Source organism: Alligator mississippiensis, chromosome 5, assembly GCF_030867095.1.
Source record: "Alligator mississippiensis isolate rAllMis1 chromosome 5, rAllMis1, whole genome shotgun sequence".
Lineage (NCBI taxonomy): Eukaryota > Metazoa > Chordata > Crocodylia > Alligatoridae > Alligator > Alligator mississippiensis.
The window spans coordinates 12,203,567-12,226,096 of record NC_081828.1 but is presented as its reverse complement, the minus strand read 5'-3'; the positions used below and the strand labels follow the sequence as shown (position 1 = coordinate 12,226,096).

The following is a 22,530-nucleotide window of genomic DNA, read 5'->3' as shown; positions in this document are numbered from 1 at the left end:
ACAATCATCTGATCATCAACTGCCTAGAGACCTCCTGGGGGTGTTTGGAGCCCCTGTGAGGTCCTGATCCAGCTGATGGTCAGCTCATAATCAACTAACGGTCTGGAACGGGCTCCCAAGGGAGGTGGTGCTCTCCCCTACCCTGGGAGTCTTCAAGAGGAGGTTGGATATGCATCTAGCTGGGGTCATCTAGACCCAGCACTCTTTCCTGCCTAGGCAGGGGGTCGGGCTTGATGATCTATTGAGGTCCCTTCTGACCCTAGCATCTATGAATCTATAACTCTGGGGATCACACCAGACCTTGAACTGGAGCCAGTTGACAATGGGTTGATTGTCAGGCACCTGGGTTTCAATTGTCCAGTGCAGCAGAGCCCAGCATCATGACCCCAGGCTTCCTCTGCACTAGCAAGTAGGGTGCAATTGGGATCCAATCTCAAAATCACACTTCCTGCCATGCATGTATGGCATGTCAGGAGGTTCAGTTGTTGGAATCGGGGGATCCCATTATGCCCTAAGTGAATGTCTGTCAACTGCCTGAGAGACTGAAAGAACCAGATGAAAGAATATTCCCAGGGTTTCATTTGCTTGCTCTGGTCTACTTCAATAAGACCCAATGAAAGAACAGAATTAACACCATGTGGCTAAGGTAACTGGTCATAGAGTAGCAGTAAGTAAAATGGAAAATATGTTTGATGAATACAGACTGTGTGTTGGCCAAAAAGTGAAATAGGCAGACGTTTTTTGGGTAAATCCAATATCTTTTATTAGACCAACTCAAATAGTTGGAATCAAATGAGTGGGTCTAATAAAAGATATCAGATTTACCCAAAGAACCTTGTCTGCCTATATCCTTAGACCAACATGACTACAACCTACACCCCTGCAACATCAACAAGTGATATGCATGGGTATGAAACATTAACTGAATCACTGCAAAAATAATAAGAACATCCTAAAATTCAAGATCCCTTTATGAACCACAGTGACACTTTCAGGGTCAGTGGGTCACTGTGGATAGCTGGTATATCGTTAGTAATGATCAGTTGGTTTTTATTCTGAAGATATTAATATGGGCAGTAATAATATTTTGTTCATTATGTGTACTATGGTCCAATGGCCTTAGACCCATTTGGGCAGGCTGTGTACAAATGTAGAATGAAAAGATGATGCCTCTCCCAACAAGTTTACATTTCAGTATTTACACCGGGCAGACTGGTTATTATGTGTTGTATTGTTAATTCTCTAATCATGTTAATTTGCTATTTGCATGGGATTGAACAGAGACATGTATAATGAGGGGAGGAACAGGGCAGAAAAAGAAGGACCAGAAAAAAATTCTTACCTCCACCATCTTGGGTATATTATGGGTAGGATTTAAAATCCCATGAAAGAAAGTAAGGCAGTAAGAAGTACCATCACTGAAGTCTACTTTTCCTGAATGATCCTTTCCAAGAAAAAGGTAAACCCTTGCACATGCATGAGAAAGTTATGACAGTAGTTAGGAAGCTAGTCTGAATCTCCATGATCCTCTTGTTCTCTTAGTGTCCCTGCCCTCCAACTGGTTTTTTTTTTCAGTGTGTAGACATGCCCATAAACTTTTTTTATGACTCTGTCTCCCCCTTCATGGTTCTTTCATCATCTTGTGGACTACCCATTCCTCTGGTTTATCTTTACATCCAATGCCCTTGACCTCCCTTTGTACTTTTCACTGTCACTGGGCTTGGGCTGCCACATGGGTGATCCTAGTTGTCTTCTTGTCATGGCCTCTACCTATGCATTCCAGGTCTGTGGGACACCAGCTGTAGAGAAAAGAGGTTGAAACCTGGCAAAAATGTTCCTATTGATAAGCATATGTACTCACACACATGATTTCCTCGAATGTTAGCAAAAAAACCCATAGAACATACATATAATGTTCTTTCTATTGTTCATCAGGTCTTTGCTTATGCGATCTGAGGTGTGTCTTCTTATCTGCATCTGATAAACCAAGAAATTGCATTGCTTCATGTAACCACACCTTGCTTTGACTGTATCACTCAAACTGTAGTCCCCACTGGAAACTGCTCATTAGCACAATGAGATGACAAATCCCTCTGTTGTATCAATGGCTCTATTCTGCTTCATAGATCTCAGCACCAAGAACAGCATAACACTCGACACGGGCCTAATGTTTCAGACAAGATGTAGTTAGGATGCACGTTTGGCCACTGGCTCAAATGAACATATACAATAATATAGGTATTTTTACCAAGACTCGTTTACAATATTCTACCGTAAACACGTCACACCATCTTCTGTAGAGCCAAGCAAATGCAGCAGGATTTAATAGTGTGGAATTGTGCCATATATTGCCTAGCAACTTCAGGAACCTCCAGCAGCATTTACAGCCAGCCAATAAATGCCAGAAAGTCTGCAGCAGTAGCCCCAGCCAGCACATACTCAGCATATTCCTGCCATTAAAGTCAGGCTGTCCCAAATTGATAGAGACAGCACTTTCCTTCCAGGTGCTGCAGAGTTTTCTGAAAGGACAGAATAAATGAAATGGGTATAGTAAAGAGAAAGGGGAAAAAAACCCATCCAGGAACAGATCGGTGGTGATGCAACAAACAAATTAAAGGGCAGAGGCTGGCAGTCTCGAGTTGATGATTGTTACAAGAGTTGTATCTAAAAAGTAATGACTTTGCATAGATAGTACATATAAAGAGTACCATCTAGTGGCAGATAGGCACAGGGTCTGTATAAATATTGTTCGCTCTGCCAGACTGCTTCCTAGCTGAGTAGCTGTTAAGTGCCGCTGTATATAGGACGTCTTAACCCCATGCTGTCCTCCCATACACTTAGAGTCTGTGGGTTTTAAGAGAACATCGTGTGCTATTACCGCAAAAGAGAACATCCTATCTGATCAGTTAAGTAGCAAAAGAGAGGCTAGTAAATTGTCTTATTGCTGAGCTAACTAACCCTTTTTTTCTGGGAAAGCTGCTCTGAAAACAAACCCAATGGTTCAGGGTCAGGATAGATCCCGCTGGCCTGTTCTTTCAGAAATAGCCGGTGACAATAGAAATGTGGTTTGTCCCTAGTCCTGGTTTGTAAATAGATCACTAAAAAAGAATCACTGAAAAAGAAGAGAGGCCTTATTTTGAAACATAATTGGAGTGGGTATTTATTTTTGCCAAACTGATACTTCATGATGAGGAAGATTCTCCTTTCCTCTGGGGAAACATGTTTTCATCATTTTGAGGTCTCTTTTGTGCTCAAAGTAGCACGGCCTGATTTATAAAGAATAGCAGTGCATGCAGCCGTATATACCTCTTCCATCTTCCCACAGGTAAAGACGAGAGGATTGATGTCAAATAGGAGACCTAACAGAGCCCTTGGAAGGGAACAGGGTATGCATTTATGGATTAGAACTAGACTGAGAGTCAAGGCACCTGGGGTTTGTTTCCAGTTCAGTGATAACCTGAGCTTTAATTCACCCACAGGTAAAATGGGTATGGCAAAAACACTTGCATCTCTATAGTCCTTTACAGTCATGCATCAGGTAATGAATCCTCTCTATATCAATATGGCAAAAGTGGGCATTTAGCACAGCCAAGTCCTGCTACATTCTGAGTTTTGCACATGGCAACTAGGAGTTTCACCTGAGGATGGAGGAAGTTGGGCTGTAGGACCTGACCTTGCAGGGCCAAAATGCTAGCCCCACATCAGACAGAATTACCAGGAACCTGGTTACCTAGTGTTCAATGGCAGCAGTGGGTGTAAAGGTGAAATGACATGTTAAGCTACACTTAGACCATATTAAGGGCACTTAAAATGCAAGTGTCCTCACATCAAAGTTCATTATCTCATGCTTTCGTATGGTCTAAGGGGTAAGTTACATGTTATAGTAAGACCATAATACAGCTGAGTAACGTTGTGCGTTGTGAAAGTTAGAATGTGCTGTGAGCAGTTGTATGGTAAGGGTTAATGCTGTTTTTTGTAGTTTTGACTTGCCACTACAGCGCTGGTGAGCAGGGTTGCAGCTAGGAGCCATCACATCTGGACTCTATTCCTGCTGGGAGTGGTGCATCCTAGGAGTCTGGAAGACTGCAAATTGCTTGTTTTATCTCCATGGAGTAAAATGAAGTTACCCTAACATGACCCAGGTAACACAGTCCAGAGCTAACCCGTGTTTAAAGTGGTGTAACTTTGAGACCCTCAAAAGGCACTTAGCATAAGTTAACAAACTTCAAAATGTGAGTGCTCGTGCTTTAAGTGCACTTACTATGCTCCAAGTGTACTGTGTAACTTCACCTGAACACACAGGGTCACATACTGAGTTGACAGTCTCATTTGGGGATTAGATTGACCCTTCTTTTTAATGCAAATATAGCTTTTGACTGATTATCAGAGCGGATCATGATAAGAGATTAGCTATACATTGGGTGCATTTTCTTTCGCTAATGCGCATTAAAACAGGCTAATGCGCATTTTTCTAGTATCTCACAATGGAGGTACTACATTTAATGTGCATTGCCTAAAGCACATTAGTGAATGTGTAGATATGCCCATTAAGTATAATAGAGATGAGATAACCTGAGCAGAGATTTTTTTTTTTCTATAAGGAGGTTCTGTGGGTGGGATTATCAGCCATGCTTGTTTTTGGTTTTACTTTGTGCCCACTAGAAAGAAGTTTATATCTGATTCCAGTGGCAGCAGAGCTTGACTAATACCTTTCAGTCTCTTGCCCTATCCACCTAGGACTTTCTATATGTGTAGGTCCAAATGCTGTTGGTCCTCCTTGTAGGAAAATCTGACAATACTCTCTTGGCTAAGGAGAACCACTGTTCCTAGGCACAGGGACAATTTGGAGTCTCTTCTTCTCATTTAAAACAAATAATTTGCTGGTTTTTTGTAAACAGTGGAAAGCCTTCTATGATGCCCAGGCTACCTGTCCTGTCCTGTCCGGTTCAAAAAACTTCTGAACCACATCCTTCTGGATTCTTACACCATGGAGCATATCACATAAAGAACGAGGCAAACTTCCAATCTGTTTTGAAAATTATCCCTGCATAAACTAACTGCAGTACAACCATCTAAACACTGACTCTCCTGGCTTGTTCATCTGCCCACCGATTGAGCAGACGAGTTACCTCTTTACTCGGTTCTCATTTACAAATTGCCCCGCTGATTTTAAACTCAGAAGAGAAAAGGCAAGATGTTCCATAGGCAGAGGGAGAAGACACGCAGGGAGACACCCGTGGCATAATAATCTTCTGCTCACCCCTCTCAGGGTCCTCAGTCAGTAACAGAAGGGTTTCCAGATGGGACTTTGCTGATCGTGAAGATGGTTTTATGCTTTCAAGTTCTCCAGGTGCAGAAGCCTTGGGGTCCAGTTATCCTGCTATTTTATTCCCAATTATAGTTAAAGGTGAAGACTCCAGCTGGTCAAATAATTTCTGTCAGGCTTATTTACTGATGGAAAATAGGGGCTTTGACTAAACAGAACGTTTTGCCAGAAGTTGCTTTCCTTTTTGCAGAAAACAGTGATTTTGCATTTAAAAGAAATAACACTTGCAAACCAAAATACTTCAACTTTTGAATGAATATTTTTATATTCGAGTTTCTTCTATAAATTGAAACGGTCCATTGAAAATTGAGATATGATGATGATTATTATGATTATTACTGTTGAACTCTAGTGAAAATTTCACTTTCCAAGAATTTGGAAATGTGTGCAAGTGTTGCTAAGCCCTTCCTTTTCCATCCCCATTTAGGCTGCATGCATCATAAAAATGGTGGGCTGGGAGATGGAAGAAAAAGAAATCAGGTGGATTCTGAAATTTTAGGAAAACTGAGAAGAAAGTGGAAGTCATTAGGAGGGGAAAGAAAGATAAGGAAAGAAGTCCTCTTATCTTGCTCTTCCTTGTAATGTAAGGTAACAGGGAATTGGACAAAGGACTTTATGGTGATTCAATGAGGGAGAATTCACTACCCAAACTATCAGGGGCATAGCAACTTTGGATTGCAGGAGAGGTCCTGCACACAGTAAAATAGTCAACCTTTGCAAGGGGTCTTCCTTTCAGAGAATCATAGAAAGAAAGGAAAAAAGTCAGAGCATCTTAGAGAGGAAGAAAGCCACTGATACAGGCCATCATGATGACAGACCAGAAACCAGACATGCTGGGGTCTGTTCCTAGCTCTGCTTTTCATGGTTTCTGTGACCTTCAACAGGTCACTCAGCCTCTCTGCATCCTTGTTTCTTGAGTCTTAGAAGAGTTGCAGAGCTCAGTTAAATGCATCTTGCAAAAGTTAATTAGAGCTTTCAATGGAGGGTGCTACAGAAATGCAAATCATTACTATCATTTTCTCCATCAAGGACCAAATCTGATGACCCCGTAGCATGTTCAAGTTCTGGGTAAAGAAAAAAATAAGACTGTAAACTCAATCTCACCCCCATCTTGATCTCAAGTCTCAGCTTGCATTAAGTCTTTGGGAGAGTGGGGGATAACAGGTGTACAGAGCAGTCTTTGCAGGAATTGCTCTAGTCTGGTGGTGAAGTAGCATAGCGATGACATTCCTCTACACACACACGTGTCCTGGCAGATGCCTTTGCCTTCCCATTTCCCAGACACTTCTTTCACCCAGGTCTGACATGAGAATTTTTCTGTAAGGAAATGCTATGCTATCAAAAATACTGCTCATTGGCTCTCAGTGGGGTGGAGGGGCCATGTAAGTGTAATAGGTATGGGGCCACACAGCTGGCAAAAACTATGGGACTTGTTATTTCAAGTGCAAGAAACTGCAGTGCCTCCTATTAACCTCACTTGGAGTTGCAGCTATTTTACTTTTCTGAAAACCACACTTCATATTTCCACGTGCCAAAAGTACACATAGCAGTCGTGAGCTCACGGCTCATGGGATGAGGGTGGAGGGGCCCAAGGCATCTTATGGGAGAATCTGATGGAGAAGACTGTGCCTCAGAAAATAGCTGAAGGTTTTATTTCAGGATACGAGGGTTTCCAACAAAGCCCTCGACAAATTTACTGGCCAGTGTCCAAGTGCAGAACAAAATGCAATAAGAAATGATTGTGCTCTCCTTCAGAGTCAGTGTTGTTTCTGCACCTGCTGCCTGTTTTGTGGTGATATTATTCAAGACCTTCAGCAGCCCTAGCAAATGCACTAACAGTATTTAGATTGTTAGCTCCACAGGACAGGCACCTCCTCTCCCATAAACAGAGCAGATTGCATTGTTAGCATTAATCAAATAGAAAAAAAGCAGCCAGAAGGTGGGAAAGAGCGGCAGACTGCAGCAAGACAGCCAGTGCTGGAAAATGAATTGGCCTCGCATTTTAAACATTTGCTGAGACTGGGAGGTTTAGTTTGTCCTGCCAGTCACCCAGCCCTGCACTGCCCCACAGCTCACCTCCCCCAGGCCATTCCCCACCCCTAAGGCAGGGTATTCCTCCTGCTTCTCACTCACAGCCTTCTCCCCCCACATAGACCCATCTCTCATACACTTATTCTATTCCTGAACCTACCCAAGACCCCCTTTTCTGCTGCACCCCCTCCCCAATCCTAGTCCTCCCCCCACTTACAAGCTTCACAAAATGTAATCCTTCCACTGCCCCTCCTGAGACCAGGCACCTCTCTGCTATGATTCCCACCCACCATTAACCCTTTACACAGGCTTTCTCAGTTCCCCAGGCGAGGAAGGGGGATAACATCTGTCTCTGTGCAAGCACTGGAGTGGCCTAGGTCTCTAGACTGCTTCAACATCTGAGACTGCACCAGGTTCTGCAGTGCCATGTAAACCCTTATGATTTGTGCTTCTGTGCCTGGAGGGATAGATCCTTTATTCTCAGAGGGGTTAGACAGGGAGGAGGAAGGTGTGAGTAAGAGGGCTGCTTCCAGGTGAGGATATTCTGCACTCCACTGGCCCCAGGGCCTGGCTAGGGAGGGGCCAGGCTGGAGTGATGCAGCCCTTGTGCTCAGGTGTGCTTCCCCGCACGCTCCGCCTTCCCCTCCTCCGGGACCAGTGCTGAAAGCTGCAGGGAAGAGGAGGTGTTTCTTTGTATGCTCTGGCTGCAGACAGTGACAGTAAAATATGCTGCAAGGCTGAACCCTTCAGATTGGTATCTGCTGGCAGGGAAGACATGGAAGTGGTAATTATTGTAATACTGGTGCTGCCTTTTGCCTTTGCGGGGCTCCTGACAGTGATTATTCCCTTCACCCTGTGTTTAGTGTTTGACTTGTAGGGTCTATGTTATTATCTCTGCAAAGAGGTGTGGAGGGGGCTGTAACTTGGAAGGCTATCTGGGGTGCCACCTCTGCTCTCTGCTGGGGTAGTTGGGGTGCTTCTTTTCGCTCCTGCGGGCATGGGGATGCAGTTCAGCGACCTGGCCAAGTCTGTGGGGTTTGTCTTCTTTGCGAACAGTCCCTATCCACCTGGCTAGCTCTGATAGGGGTCTGCTGAGCTGCTCCTTTCAATTGACTCAAAAGCATAGGTGGATATATGTGGGAAAGCCAGTCAGTTAATTAGCAGATGATATCTCCTGGGCTGCTCCACTGTCAATAAGCAGCTTCAGGGTGCGCATGGCAAGCTTCCAGCTGGTTGTGTTGAGTGCAGCGGGTATGGTCAGAGTGCAGGAGTGATTAAACATTTAACAAGAGGAACTTCCTTGTTACATCTAGATAAAGAATGGATCAAACCAATAACATGAGCAGAGTGGAAGCATAATCCTTTTTCTCATATTGTCTCCTAAAGCTACTTGCTTTTGGACCATTAGGGTTTTTTTTTGTTTTGGTTTTTTTGTAAGTGTATTATAGCTCATTTGAATTGGGATCAGGTTTTGGGCATTAGCAGCCCTCAAAGCCTGGCTGTCTTCCTCTTGCAGAGACCCTTATCTTAGTTTTAAATTCCCCTTTGTTTCACTTTTAAGGAAGGCACTGGTGGACTATTAGTGTATTTGCAGAGGGCAGGACAGGGGGAGCTTTTCACTATTTCCTGATTCCATCACTGGTAGATTCCTCCCGAGGGAATGAAGTGTCTCCTCCTCTTAATTTTTTTTTTTTTTTCTTCCCTGTGGTTTTGTGTAGTTGCTTGCAAAGTGCATTACAGCTATGCCTGGGCAAGCAGCTCGCTGTGAATCATACTTGTTGCAAGATTCCAGCAGTCCCTTTTATATAACTTATTAAGTGAACTCTCTTCCATTGCTTCACTGGCTGTATGCAGTTAGCTGCTGCTTACCCTGGTTTTGAAACCTTTTGTGTGATCTAAAGGGGTTGGCTTTATAGTGTTATAGGCACTGATGGGTGTTGTTACTGAGGAATGTACTGAGAGGCTCTAGAAGTACTTAAGTCTGTACCCTGCTGGACACTGAGGATAGCCTGATGGTCTATTTGCATGTGACCGACCTCTCACATACAGACTAAAGCTGTCAGTAATGACCCTTGACTTCACTCTGATCTGTCTGAGGCTTGACGTGCTCTTGGTCCTGAAATGAGTCCTGTCCCTCTCCTCCGCTGACAGCAGCAAACTCTGAATCCTGCCAAGCTTCACTATTTCTAGTCCCCCTCCTTGCTCCTAGTATCCCTGGGGAGCTCAGAGGTAGTTGTCCTGCTGCTCCTCCTTTTAAGGTTGCTCATGTAACCAATCTCCTGTCTTGCGTCTTCTGAAGTCAGGCTTTTGGATGCACTGATGCTCCTTATACTTCTCTGTGGAGCGCACACTTGGATGGGGAAACGCAGCCACTGTGTCTATGGCGGGTAGTCCCATCTTTTGTGCTTGGACGTGAAGCCTCCTAGCTACCTGAATGCTTGATTCCCAGGGAGCCCTGAGGATGCCACACTGATCTTCACAGCACACACTTTGATGGAGGATTGTTGAAACCACCACATGTTCCTTGCCTCCCACGCTGCCTGCTTTGTTTGCTACCTTGGGTACATGCCATAAGTTATTTCCAAGTCTCTTGTACTTCCTTCATGAGGGTGTGCTGGAGGTGAATTCTGCACTGAGCCTCGCTATCTCATTCTCCCTAGATCTGAGCATGTCTGACATAAAAAGCCCCTTGCTCTAAGGAGCATTGGGCCTGCTCAGGCATGCTTATATTCATTTATAACCAGGAAAAGAGCGCATCTCTTTTTGAATGTGTTCTCATGAATAAACCTGGCCAGATTTGATCTGTCTTGTAGCCCCAGCACATACATTTTTTGGGGGGTATACAAAATTATAGAAGGGTTCAGCTCTTTGACTCTTACTTGGGTTAGTGACATGGGTGTGCTCCTTTTCTAAATGAAGGGAAGAAAATGGCCTATGGCTGCAGCAAGGAGAGGGATGTCAGAAGATTTTAATAGCCATTTACACTTTAAGAGTCCTCCTTGTTCCTAGGTGCCTTGCCTGCAACGTGAGAAAGCCGCCTTTCAGCAAAGGACATAGACACTTACAGAAGTAACAGTGCAACTAGATAACCTTTCAATTAATTTAAACAAAGTGCTTATAGCTGCCATTTCAAGGGAAGGGGAATAACAACCTGAGGAAAAGAGGGAGACTTGTATTTGGATCCATTTTAATTAAAGGAGGCTGGTGGGGGAGAGGAGGAAAGAGCCACCATACAGAGCTATTAACTCTTGCCATCCCACCTGCCATCAGATGGATGACGTGCGTAGGCTTGTTAAGGAGGAAAGTCTTGCTTAACATGCTGAAAGCATTTAAAGAAGCAAATGCTTTTCCTCTCCATAGCTGCATACCTCAAATGGTATCGGTAAAAAAACTGGGTATTACAGGAAACACCTGAAATGCAGCAAGGAGCCGTAAACAGTATCAGTTCCTTTAGCTACTATGTACTACATTAGGCAGTGGCTGCATGCACATGCAGCAGAAACCACGGCACTGGAGTTTGCCCGGTCTTCTGTTTGAAGTAGCCAGGGTGATTTGGGATGGCTGGGAGGGAGGAGGCTAAGTCAGTTTTCTTTACCTTTCTGAACAACCTCCATTCCCTATATTAGATTAGACCATATTAAGACTGTCTAGCCTGGCTTCTTATACTGCATCATGCTACTGACCTCTCCAATGAAATATTATTGGAACAATTCAAACTTCTCCTTCAGGGGTTGGTTCTTTACATCATACACTGCTGTGTGAAAGAAAGTAATAAAGTTAGTGAAAGGGGTTATTCAAGAGAAATTGTCAGTGTTTAATAAATTGTGCAATTAAATGCAATAAACCCTCAGTGTGCTATTCATCTGCTCTGCCTTAGTGCTAAGGGCCTTAGCTTTTTTTTTTTACGAATAACAAAGTTCTGTCCTAGATAATTTTTTCCAATTTCCTCATTAGGCAGCCTCTCATGAAGTCTCGCTGTTCGCTGTGCTGAACAAAACGGCTAAACTAGCGCACCTAATGTAATCATAGCATTTATAAAAAGTTTTATAGAGCAGTTCAAGGACTTGCGTAGCTCACAAATTTTATTTCAGGTGTATTCTAGTTCTGTTCAGGATTCAAAGCACGGCATTGCTGATAAGTACGGTGGTCTCCTTATTTTTCAGCATGGGACAGCAAGACACCTGGGAAGAAATGAGACAAATCTTAAAAACGGAACGGAACAAAAATTCACCAAACTTTGCCCACTTGAGAAGTCCAGTTTTACTGATTAGCTTTTAATAAAAACCCTAACCATGTGAGTCAGGCCAATGAAGGAAAAGTAATTGGTTTCTCTTGTTACATTTGTTCTTCTTCTTGAAGAATGACAGATGATCTTATCATCTACCAAGATAACATACTTTTTCTTTAATGGAGTCTATGTTTAGCTGTTGTTTTGGTTCCTGTCTGCTGAACGAATAACAGGGGTGTGAGTCTGATGTTCAAGGAATATATGACAGGGTATGGATAGATGGACATAAATCACTTTTGTTTCCACATTTTTTTAAGCACCTTTCATTTATAGCCCTTCAGTAGGATACAGATATACAACTGCTTCTCATCGTGTCACTGGGGTGTGGATTCAGTGATGCTAGGCTGCCTGTAAGCAGAGAGAACTGTTTCTCACATGCTGAGAGCAAGGCACAGCTGCTCCTACTGCTAGTTTACAAAGACAAAGTACTTCTCTGTGCCCTGCTTTTGGAGATTACAAAATTGTCCATCTTGGAACAAGTGCAAATTCACTCGTGCTCTCTTTCCTCTTGGGGAAGATCCTTCATTGGCCTAAAGTATCATAGCTGCATGGACTTCAACTGAGCTATGACAATCCACATGAGCTAAGGACAGTCCTTTGCTGTTTCCCTAAACCCTGTTCAGCCACCTTGACACACACACACATCCTTACAGCTATATGTGGATGAAACTTTCCTTGACCTGAAGAAACTTCTGGTTCTTGTAGTGCCCTGTTCACTATTCCTCCCTTGTAAGCCACTAGTCTGCTAGTGGCTCATGTCAGGGGTTTGCTAAGTTGCCGTTCTTACAACTTCTCCATTTCCTTCGTGATCAGCAGTGACTTGCACTCTTGCATAACTCCTGATCTCATTACTGTCCTATGATAATCTCCCATATCATCTTCATTAACAAGTTAAGGAAATAGAGACTAGACAAAAGCAGGTGGACACTTAACTGGTTGGATCACTGTATTAAATGAGTAGCCCTAAATGTTTCAGTGTCTAGTCGGGGGAGGAAATATCAAGTGAGGTCTGCCCTGGGCCTGGTGTTGTTCAACATTTTCATTAATGATTTGGATGATGGGACTGAGTGCATGCTTAGCAAATTTGCAGGTGACACCAGGTTGGATGGAATTGCAGGCACTCTGGAGGGCAGGGCTAGGATCCAGAATGACCTGGGTTGATTATAGACCATTTCTCCAGTCTATGAGATTTGACAAGGACAAGTGCAAAGTCCTGCACTGGGGATAGAATAATGATATGCACAAATACAGACTGGGGAATGGCTGGCTCAGTTGCAGCACTGCCGAGGAGGACCCAGGGGTTACGATGGTTCATAAGCAGAATATGAGCCAACAGTGAGCTCTTGGTTTAGCAAAACATAGGGGGGAAAAAAAGCCAACAGCAGACTGGGTTGTATTAACAGGACTGTCACTTGCAAATCAAGACAAGTGATTCTTTTAGCACAGGTAAGGCCTCACTTGGAGTACTGTGTTCCAGTTCTGGGTCCCATGTTTCAAGAAGGACATGGGCAGTTTTTGAAGAGAATCCAGCACAGGATAACAAAAATGATCAGGGGTCTGGGGCACAAGACTTATGAGAAATGGCTGAAAGAATTGGGGTTATTTACCCTGGAGAAGAAAGCTGAGGGGGGATTTGGTAACAGTTGTCAGATACCAGATGGGCAGTTGCAGAGAGGGTGGAGATGGGCTTTTCTCTGTGGTTGTAGGGGAGAGGACTAGGAGCAATGGGCTCAAGCTGCAGCAGGGGAAATTTAGGTTGGAGATTAGGAGGAGAGGCTGTAGCTCGGGGGGCTATGTTTTGAACGGCCAAGCAGAAGGGTTTGTTCAAGGTTGGGTGTAGGCTGCTGAAGAGCAGTCCGTGAGACGCGAGGAGCAGTGGTCTCAAGTTGCAGCAATGGAAGTTTAGGTTAGACACTAGGAAAAATTGGGAGCATAGTAAAGTATTGCAACAGGTTACCCAGAGAGGTGGTGTAATCTCCATCCTTGGAGGTATTTAAGACCCAGCGAGGCAAAGACTTGGCTGGGATGATATAGTTAGGGATGGTCCTGCTTTGAGCAGGGGATTGGACTAGATCAGTGGGTCTCAACCTTGTTTGTACCAGAACCCATTTGTAAACATCAATGGCCAGTCCCAGCCCCCCAGTGTGTATGGCTGGGGATAGATGTGAGGGGTTGGGCAGGGCGGGGTATGTGCCTCTCCAGACTTGTATGGACATGGGCCTGCAGCCTGGCCAGACCAGCACAGGAAAGACCTTCCTTCGTTGCCAAGCAGGTAGGTCCCAAGGCAGGAGGGTGGAGTGGGACAGTGAGATTAGTTGCTGCCACTGCCGTGAACCCCATGCCAGCTGAACCGCCAGCAGCCTGAGAGGTAATGGGCAGGAGGGGGTCCACACTGCCCACATTTCCTCCCACCACCAGCCAACTGCTTGCGCACTGAGCTACACTACCACCATGGCCCAGCTCCTGGCAACTAGTCTTGGTGCTCCACACTGGGACCTACTTGCTGGGCCAAGGAGGTGGCTCCTGCCCATGCTGGTCTGGCCAGGCTGCAGCCCCATTTCTGCACAAATCTGGGGAGGGACATGCCCACCACTCTAATGTGTTATCTCTGTCCTCCTTGTCCCATAGACTTACCTGCTGGGAACTGCAGGACCTGCTCTCCACCCTGCCTGGCTGCCACATGCATTTGTGCACATGCATATGGCATCCCCTGCATCCCCCAGCCCCTTGCAGGCTGGAATGCTGCCAGCCCGAAAGGGGAAACCCATGCTTTGCCACAGTTTTCTGTGATTGTTCGTGATCCTTTCAAATATCCTTGTGACACATTTTTGGGTCATGACCCAAGGGTTGAGAAATGCTAGACTAGATGACCTCCTAAGGTTCCTTTCAGCCCTAATTTTCTATGACTCCATGAGTTCTTGTTGTTTTTCTTTATTATGAGTGTGGTCAGGTTTTGAGACGGGCTGCCTAGTGAAGTTGTGGAATTTCCATCACTGGAAATCTTCAAAAGCAGATTAGACAGACACTTGGCTGGGATAGTTTTAATCAAGGATGATCCTGCTTTTAGCAGGGGGTTGGACTAGATGACCATGTGAGGTCCCTTCTAGCCCCACCTTCCTACGATCCTAAATACCTCTTCCTTCCACTGTCTTTAATGGAGTACTTGCATGGTCAGTAGCTTGTGGGACTGTGGAATGAGTGTTACCAATGATTTTCTAACATCTGCTTATTCAGGTTTTTGTTTCACCCTTTGGAGGTTGTGCTTAAGTGGGTGAGGGGCTCATGCTGAAGTTGTCCATCTCAAATAAAATTTAAATGCATGATACAATATTATTTTATATGCAAATTGCTATAGCATATTCTAGCAAGTCATGCAATGCTTGTTCACTTGCTATAGGGTTATAATCTTTCTTTTCTAAAATAAGCATGCAAAGACATTATGAGTCATTAGAAAGGATTTGATGATAGATCTTTCATTGTGGTTTTGAGGAAAGGGTAAGAAATGATGGTCTTAAGTAGTAGCATGAGAGGTTGGATTTTAGGAAGGACTTCCTAATTGCAAGAACAGTTGGATACTGGAACAGACTACCTCAAGTGTGGAGTATCCCTGATTGGATGTTTTTGCAAGGTTAGCAAACACTGGATGAGATGGTTTCGACAGGGATGATCTGGCATTGGGTGGAGGTTGGATTAGATGACTTCCTGAGATCCTTTCCAGCCCTACTTCTTTATGATTTTATTTCCCTACAAATAAATTGTGAACCCATTGGATACTAATAGTCTTTGGTTCCCCTCCTTCAGGAAGGCGTTAATGACTTCAAAGCACTTCGAGCCAAATTTCAAAACAACTCCAATTTTTCAAATACTCTGCTACAACCAGCCAAGAGGCCTCCCGCAGATTTTTTACACCCACCTTGCAGTGATGGTAAGCATGTATCCGGCCCCAAAATCCCAAGCAAGGAAAAGAGATTGGCATGCAAACAAAAGGAAGAGCAGTTTTGTTACACTGTACGCAACTCGGAGCTAACACACTCCAAGCCTTTGGCAATGCCTCGAGCCAAGTTCAGCAATTTGCATCTGAGTGGGAAGGATGAAGATCCAAAGGATAAAGTCCTACAGGTAGCTGTTGGTGGCAATGCCCTTCCTAAGGAAGTTCCACGGAAACCCTGTCCAAACTCGTGTGTTTATCAGCAAGGAACTGTTAATGCAAATTCAGAGGATGCGTCAATAAAAAATTCCTTCCAGCATGCTCGGCAGATCTGGGAAAGTGCTGCGTCTCAGAATGATAGGAAGTGTGCGATGGTCCCCCCGCGACACCGTGCAAATGGGACATGCTCTAGTGCACAGCCGAGGGCTACAAATACTGCCACTGCAGCAGAGAGTAGCAAAATGAGAACTGCGGGCAATGAACAAGCCCAGGATTTTTCTACCCAAAAGAACACTGCTTCACACAGCGGAGTTTCTGCACTTCCCCATGCGCCATCCCCGCCACTCCCAGCCAGAAGATACAAAGGCACTGAACCAGCCTCTTCCAAAACCACTGGTGTCACTGGACTTTGCCAGCCATTTTATAGCCAGCAAGATTCAAGTGAGACCCTTCCTTACTCTAAAGGTAGGCACATCCTATATAGAAGATCCCAGCAATGGCTCTCTCTCCCTCCCAGGGTGTTTTGAGGATTGATCATCTGCACTCTAGCTCAGATCCACAAAAAAGCCAGAGGTTGGGGTCAGTTTGGCCATGCAAATAAGGACCGTAGAACAGAAGAGGAAGCATCCTGAGCAGTATCTTTCCTGGTGATGTTTTGAAGTTGCCAATTAATATCCAGGTGCCCAGCACTGAGATTTTTAGGGATGCTCAAAAGTGATAATCTGGGCATAGAGAGAAAATGAGAAGTTGGCAAATTATGTTCTCTCCAACTGAAGTGGTAGCAAGTTGGGTCAAATCCTGGGAATAGACAGGGAGAAAATGTGTGATTTTAATTAATTAATTAATTTATTTATTTATTTATTAGAATCAATTTGGCTGTTGCTGCTTACCTCCCAGTAGTGTACAAAGGTGATTCTTATGCCTTGTTCATATTTCACATGCCCAGCAAAAGTGAAGGGCTTTGTTTTCTATAACTGCAGTGGAGTCCAGTGAGAATATCCTGATCCTGTATACGTCCTATACAATTTGGAGAAAGTTCAGGTCCAAAGCAAATGCGTGTTCTCTCCAGGTGAATCTATACATGCAATAACCTGGTACTCATTGCACCGGAGGCTATTGCTCCTGGGCACACCATTTGAACATGCACCTGGGACTGCAGCACACTGAGCCAGGTTGGAGCAGCCCTGACTGGCAGGGGGATTAGGGGGTCAGCCTGCCAGCCCAGGTTGGCTTTGACCTGGCTCGCTGTGCTGTGGAGGGGATGGCAAGGGCATGAAGATGCTCTAGCATGGAGCTTCCTGATATGCAGCCCCTGTACTGAAGCACCTTCATGCCCCAGCCAGCTGGGTTAGCGTCTACATGTGTGCTGCTGCGGTGTAAAAAAAACTTTGTAAATACAAGTACTACCCTGCTGCAGAGTTTTGGTTTACTCCAGCCTAATAGCCCTGCACTTGTAGACACCGACATCTACAGCGGAGCTAATTAGTCCACAGTAAAGATTTCGTGTAGACGCACCCTGCTTCGAGTGTTTGTCCTTGCTACGGGAACCCTACAGATATTAGGTAGCAAGTTAATTTGGGCAGCTTTAGATTCAGTGCCAGAATATTGAAAAGATTAAATCTTTGTTTACCCTGGAAAGCTCCCTCATTACCTTTCTTGAATGCATATTTGAGAGAGCAACACAGCTATGTTTTTAGCAGATTAAAAATGTATTGGCTCAGAAAATTAGCCCAGGATTTGATGATAAATCAAGAAAATGTGGCTGTCAAGATTGCTGGGGCCCAAACTGAACCAATTTGATAAAAACCTGATGAAACAAGAGACAGTGAAGGGTGCTTTATCTAATGACCTGTCAGTCTAAAAATAGTCAGTTAAAATAGCCTCTGCATAAAAGGAATTTTTAACTGGGAAGGAGATCGTGACACTGATGGTTGGAAATGTGTTTCTGGCTAATATAAACCTGCTTTGGATTTTTGCTTGAAATGAGAGAATAACTAAATCTGTGCTTGTGATTCTTTCAGAAACGGCATCGGAACATTTCCGCCTTCGCTCCGCCCCAGAAAAGCAGCTTGATGTTACCGATAACAAGCTTCCCAAAATTAAGCCCCTTCCTTCTGTTGAATCTCTTGGTCCCCCTCCAGAGAAACCACAGAGACCCCCAAATGTCAATCTCTGTAGCTTCCAGCATTCAGCATCACTGCTCGAAAGAAGCGGCAAAACTGGTAGGAGAATCTTTTTTTAAACTCTGGTAGAACGGGGTGAAAACTTCTGGACAGAAGTCCTTGAACTTGCAGATAATGCAGTTTCATTGGAATGGAGCTACTTCATGTGCAGGCTGTTTTTTATTATTATTAATACAAAAGTATCAATATTAAACCATAAGTTTTATTTTTATTTTTTTTAATATCTTTTGTTTGGGGCTTTAAAACAGAGGGGAAATTCCTTTAAAGAAAACAAAACAAAAATCCCCAAATTTTTCACTGAACATTGGATTTATTTATTTTTTGTTTAGTTTCTTCCCCGTCAGATTTGGAACACAAATAGTTTGAATATTTGACATACCTTCAGGACAAACTCCATTTTCCTTCCAGCATTGTTGGCACCAACTGATTCTAGGCATTGTCAGCGGCTACAGTCAGCTGCGAAACAAGTTCAGGCTAGTTCCTTATGCTAACTGAACTTTAGCACTCTCTCAGTATGAAATACATTTATGCACCTAGGATTGTGAACATACGCAATAAGATCAGTGGAAAACGATGCATTAATTTCCATTTACCTTAAAACAATCATAGGGTTACACCTCAAAAAGCAAAGTTTCTATTTCTCATTGTACACAACTCGCTGGCATTACCTGGGAATATCTTTTTGGCTTACAGATTTAAATTGCAAAACCATTATAATTTTATAGGTAGTCTTAATTATTCCCAGTATTTTTGCTCCGTTCTTATCACGTTTGACGACAGCCGCATTTCTTAGAAAGGACTGGCAAAATGTCGGTTTCGATATGATGAGATCTATGGGCCTTTCATTCTTAATGTTGGTTAACAGGATGTTTATGAGACACAAAGCTCCTTTGTATTCTGGGTTCGGACTGCCAAGTGCTTTTAATGTGACATAAGAGGTGGTAGAGAAAATGTTTGTGGATGTTTCCCTGAACAATAATAATAATAAACTTTAATGCTGTTCTAATATTAATCTCCTGCATCACCTAGCAGTGTTGCCTGAACTTACGGCACAAAGGAAGGTGTGTACAGATACAGTTGGTCCCTGAAATTTGCATCTAAATATCCTGCCTTTTTGAACTATCCTTCCTTACTATGGTACTCGGTTCCAGTGAGCAGTGAGCCACTTGTCCTATTTATCCCACTAAACTGTTTGACTCAAATCCAACATTCACTGTGGTAGGAGTGAAACTGTGTTTTCTAACACAGAAATACCAAGCATGCACTTGTGTTTTGTTTGCAGCTGCTGTGGAAGAAGAATACATGACTCCTGAAAAGTAAGTATGTGAAATGGATCCAAGAAGCCTGATTTTATTTCTTAAATTTTATTTTATTTTATTGGTTACAGTAAGGTACTCACATACCAAATGAGAAATAGATACCAAAAAAGCTCTAATCCCCTTTATATGGTCCAAAGATGGAGTATGCATGCAAGCAATATATTGCTGCTTTACAACAAGGTGCATTAACAGTGCCCTTGTCTCCCTTGTGTGATTGTTCTGGGTATTGTGGCTTATTGCTGTGTGTGTGCTCTGAAATGATGATTTAGTTTTGGGGGGGGGGGGGGGGCTTTTTGGAGGGGGGGGCGGTAGGGGAGAATTCTTTTTATAGCCTACAAATGCAAAGGACTAGACTCAATCTAAGAGGTCCCTTCCAGGGCTGGCCCACATCTTTTTTGGGCCCCCTGCAAGCCATAGCTTTGCAAAGAAGGCATCAGCAGCTGTGGGGAGGTGGCAAGTGCAGAGGCAGATTAAGGTGTACTGGGGCCCTGGGCAAGCACAAAATTGGAGGCCCCCTCCCCCCCCATGAGACCTGGGTTGGCAGAGGAGGCTGGGCGGGGGGGACTCTGCCGGGTTGGGGAACGTATGCCCACCACTTCTCCCTGTTCCCCACCCCCAGTACACCCAAATGTACTCGTACACATGGCAGATGAGATTCTTTGATATCTTTTGTTAGACCAAAATAATAGTTGGAAACATTTTTTCTAGCAAGCTTTCAGGTTTAAAAACTCTTGATCGGGCTGAGAAAGCATCTGCAGTTAGTATGTGCTGTTCCTGGATGGCATGAATATTAAAGAAGCCAGAGGCTGGGCTGCATGCAAGCCAGGCAGTGAAAATGTAAATTGAGGAGTCAGCGGGTGAGAGAATCGGTGGGTTTTGTGGAATCGATCCTTAAACCACTTGTTACCAAAAGAGCGAGTTTTGTCCAAGACACTACAGGCTTTCTACGAAAACTTAAAAACATAGACCACCTTCCCAGCAACACCCTCCTAGCCACCATGGATGTTACCAGCTTATATACCAACATCCCACTGCCTTACATCCAAGCCTTCCTTACATACCTACAAGAGCAAGATGACAACTGAGTACAGACCCAAAGATATTACTGACATGATATGTTTCGTCCTTACACACAACAATTTTACTTTTAATAACCAACACTTCCTCCACCAAAATGGCCCCACACAGTATGCTAACCTTTTTATGAGCCACGTGGAAGAAGAATTCCTCAAAGACTGCACCATCAAACCATTGCTATACTTAAGATATATCGACATCTTCATCATTTGGACTGAAAACCTGCAATCTCCGATTGAGTTCCATCAGAAATTCAACCATCCTCATCCCTCCATCCAACTATCTCTTGAGTACTCCAGCACTAACATCTCCTTTGTAGACATGACGATCAGCATCCAGAATGGTCAAATATAGATCACGTTATACAAGAAACCTGCAGACCAACATGCATGTGGGCACAGAACCAGCAATCACCCTAAACATACCAGGAAACCTGTAATACACAGCCAAAACCTCGAATCCCACTGAATTTGCACTGAGGAGAACACCTGGGATTGCTACCTCACAAATTTTAAAAAGGCTTCTGCACAACCTCCAGAGAGATGGATACACATTTGAAAGAGCCACCCAGATACCACGTGAAGAATTGCTGCAGTGCAGAGCGAAAACCCTCACAAATCGCACACCGCTGGTTATGACATATCACCCCTCCTATATGGAAAACCCTCAAACAATGCAACCCATACTAGAAGGAGACCCAATTCTTAAAGAGATCTTCCCAGATTCACCCATCCTAGCCTTTTAAGCAAGCAATGAATCTTGCTAACCTCATCATCAGAAGCAAACTTCCTATGGCCCAAAACCCACCAAATGGATCCAGGCCATGCCATGAAAAGAAATGCAAAACCTGCCAACATATCTTCACCACCCCCACAATTACTGCACCCCACAACAGAGCCATCACTGTTCCTGGATCTTGCACCTGCACTTCCAGAAATGTTCTATATATCTCATGCAGTGCACCAAATGCCCTGGTGGAAAACACATAGGAGAGACCAAACAACAACGGCTCACCAGAATGAACACGCACTGAACATCTATTTAAAGACCAGAAGATCCAGTTACATGTGGGGACGCATGTCTCACAAGAAAACCACTCTCTCTCCGATCTCTCAGTATTAATCCTCAAAGGGAATTTGCAAAGCACTTTTCACAGATGAGCCTATGAACTTCACTCCATCAACCTCCTGGATACAAAAAATCATGGACTAAACATAGAAGAAATACAAAAATCCAGAACTCTTGGTTCCAAAATGTTACTTTCTTTAAGACCAACTGGGAAATCGCAAGAAAATTTTCCTTTTCTGCAAGCTTTTGAGCTCAAAGGCCCTTCATTATGCTCTGAAAAAAAGTATAGATGGTAAGAAATCCCTATAGGTAGGAAATAAGCTTCATTTTTGCATGGAGGGAGCTGGAGATGAAAGGTAGGGCTGTGAGAAACGCTATCGTTTCATTTTGATGTCCGTTTCACCGTTTTGAAGGTACAGGGTTTCGTTTTGTCATTTTGAAGCACTGTCCCCGTTTCATTTCGTCAAAACTGTTTTGACGTTTCATCCATAGGCATTTTCATGATTACCTAATTAAGCCTAAAACGTTGTCATTTCTTATCTGATTTGGATGAAAAATTGCAGGGATAGTATCCCCTTCTGAGGGCATGAGGTCTGACAAGTTTCAAGGAAATAGGTGCAGAGGTTTCTAGGAAAAAGCACCTCAAACTCTTCAAAGCAAAACTCCTGACACTTGCTGACAACGGCAGCCTCTTATCTGGGTGTGAGCCCCCGGATCTGTGCCCCAGATGAGAGGAGGCTGCCTCTCCCACCTGGGGCTGGTGCTGGGCATAGGCTGCACCCAGCACTGGAGAAGATTGCTGTCCCGGGCAGCAGTGGCAGCCTGAATCTCCTCTCATCCGGTGCGCAGATCCGGGAGCTTGCATTCCCGGGAGGAGTCGGGCCCAGCCCTGCAGCCCTCCTGCTGGTGCGGGCCCCCAGATCTGCGCGCTGGATGAAAGGAGGCTGCCGCCACCGCCACTGAAGCCAAGTCAGCCTGGCTTTGAAACTCGAAGCATTTCAAGTACCCTTATTTCATTTCAAAGTTGTTCTGAAGCCTTTTGTTTCGTTCCTATTTCACTGTTTTGAGCTTGAAACGCATTGAAGCAGTTT

The 22,530-nt window shown here is 44.2% G+C and overlaps 1 protein-coding gene and 1 long non-coding RNA gene across 4 annotated transcripts in view; one reads left to right on the top strand and one right to left on the bottom strand.

Moving 5' to 3' along the window:
* The first annotated feature begins 7,986 nt into the window (after positions 1-7,986).
* FYB2 (FYN binding protein 2) overlaps positions 7,987-22,530 on the top strand; it is a 47,234-nt gene continuing 32,690 nt past the window's right edge. For 2 of the 3 annotated variants that reach the window (XM_014598713.3, XM_019479271.2), the window contains exons 1-4: positions 7,987-8,141; positions 15,447-16,257; positions 17,814-18,014; positions 19,258-19,291. In XM_014598713.3, coding sequence (XP_014454199.2) covers positions 8,133-8,141; positions 15,447-16,257; positions 17,814-18,014; positions 19,258-19,291 — 1,055 coding nt within the window. In that variant the 5' untranslated portion in view covers positions 7,987-8,132. The remainder of the gene's footprint in view (positions 8,142-15,446; positions 16,258-17,813; positions 18,015-19,257; positions 19,292-22,530) is intronic. The other variant, XM_014598712.3, reaches the window with a different exon arrangement.
* Positions 11,419-18,589, bottom strand: LOC109281089 (uncharacterized). Its single transcript, XR_002087624.2, has 2 exons — positions 18,355-18,589; positions 11,419-11,538 (listed from the first exon to the last, which is right to left on the bottom strand). It is a non-coding gene; the product is annotated as an uncharacterized LOC109281089 (long non-coding RNA).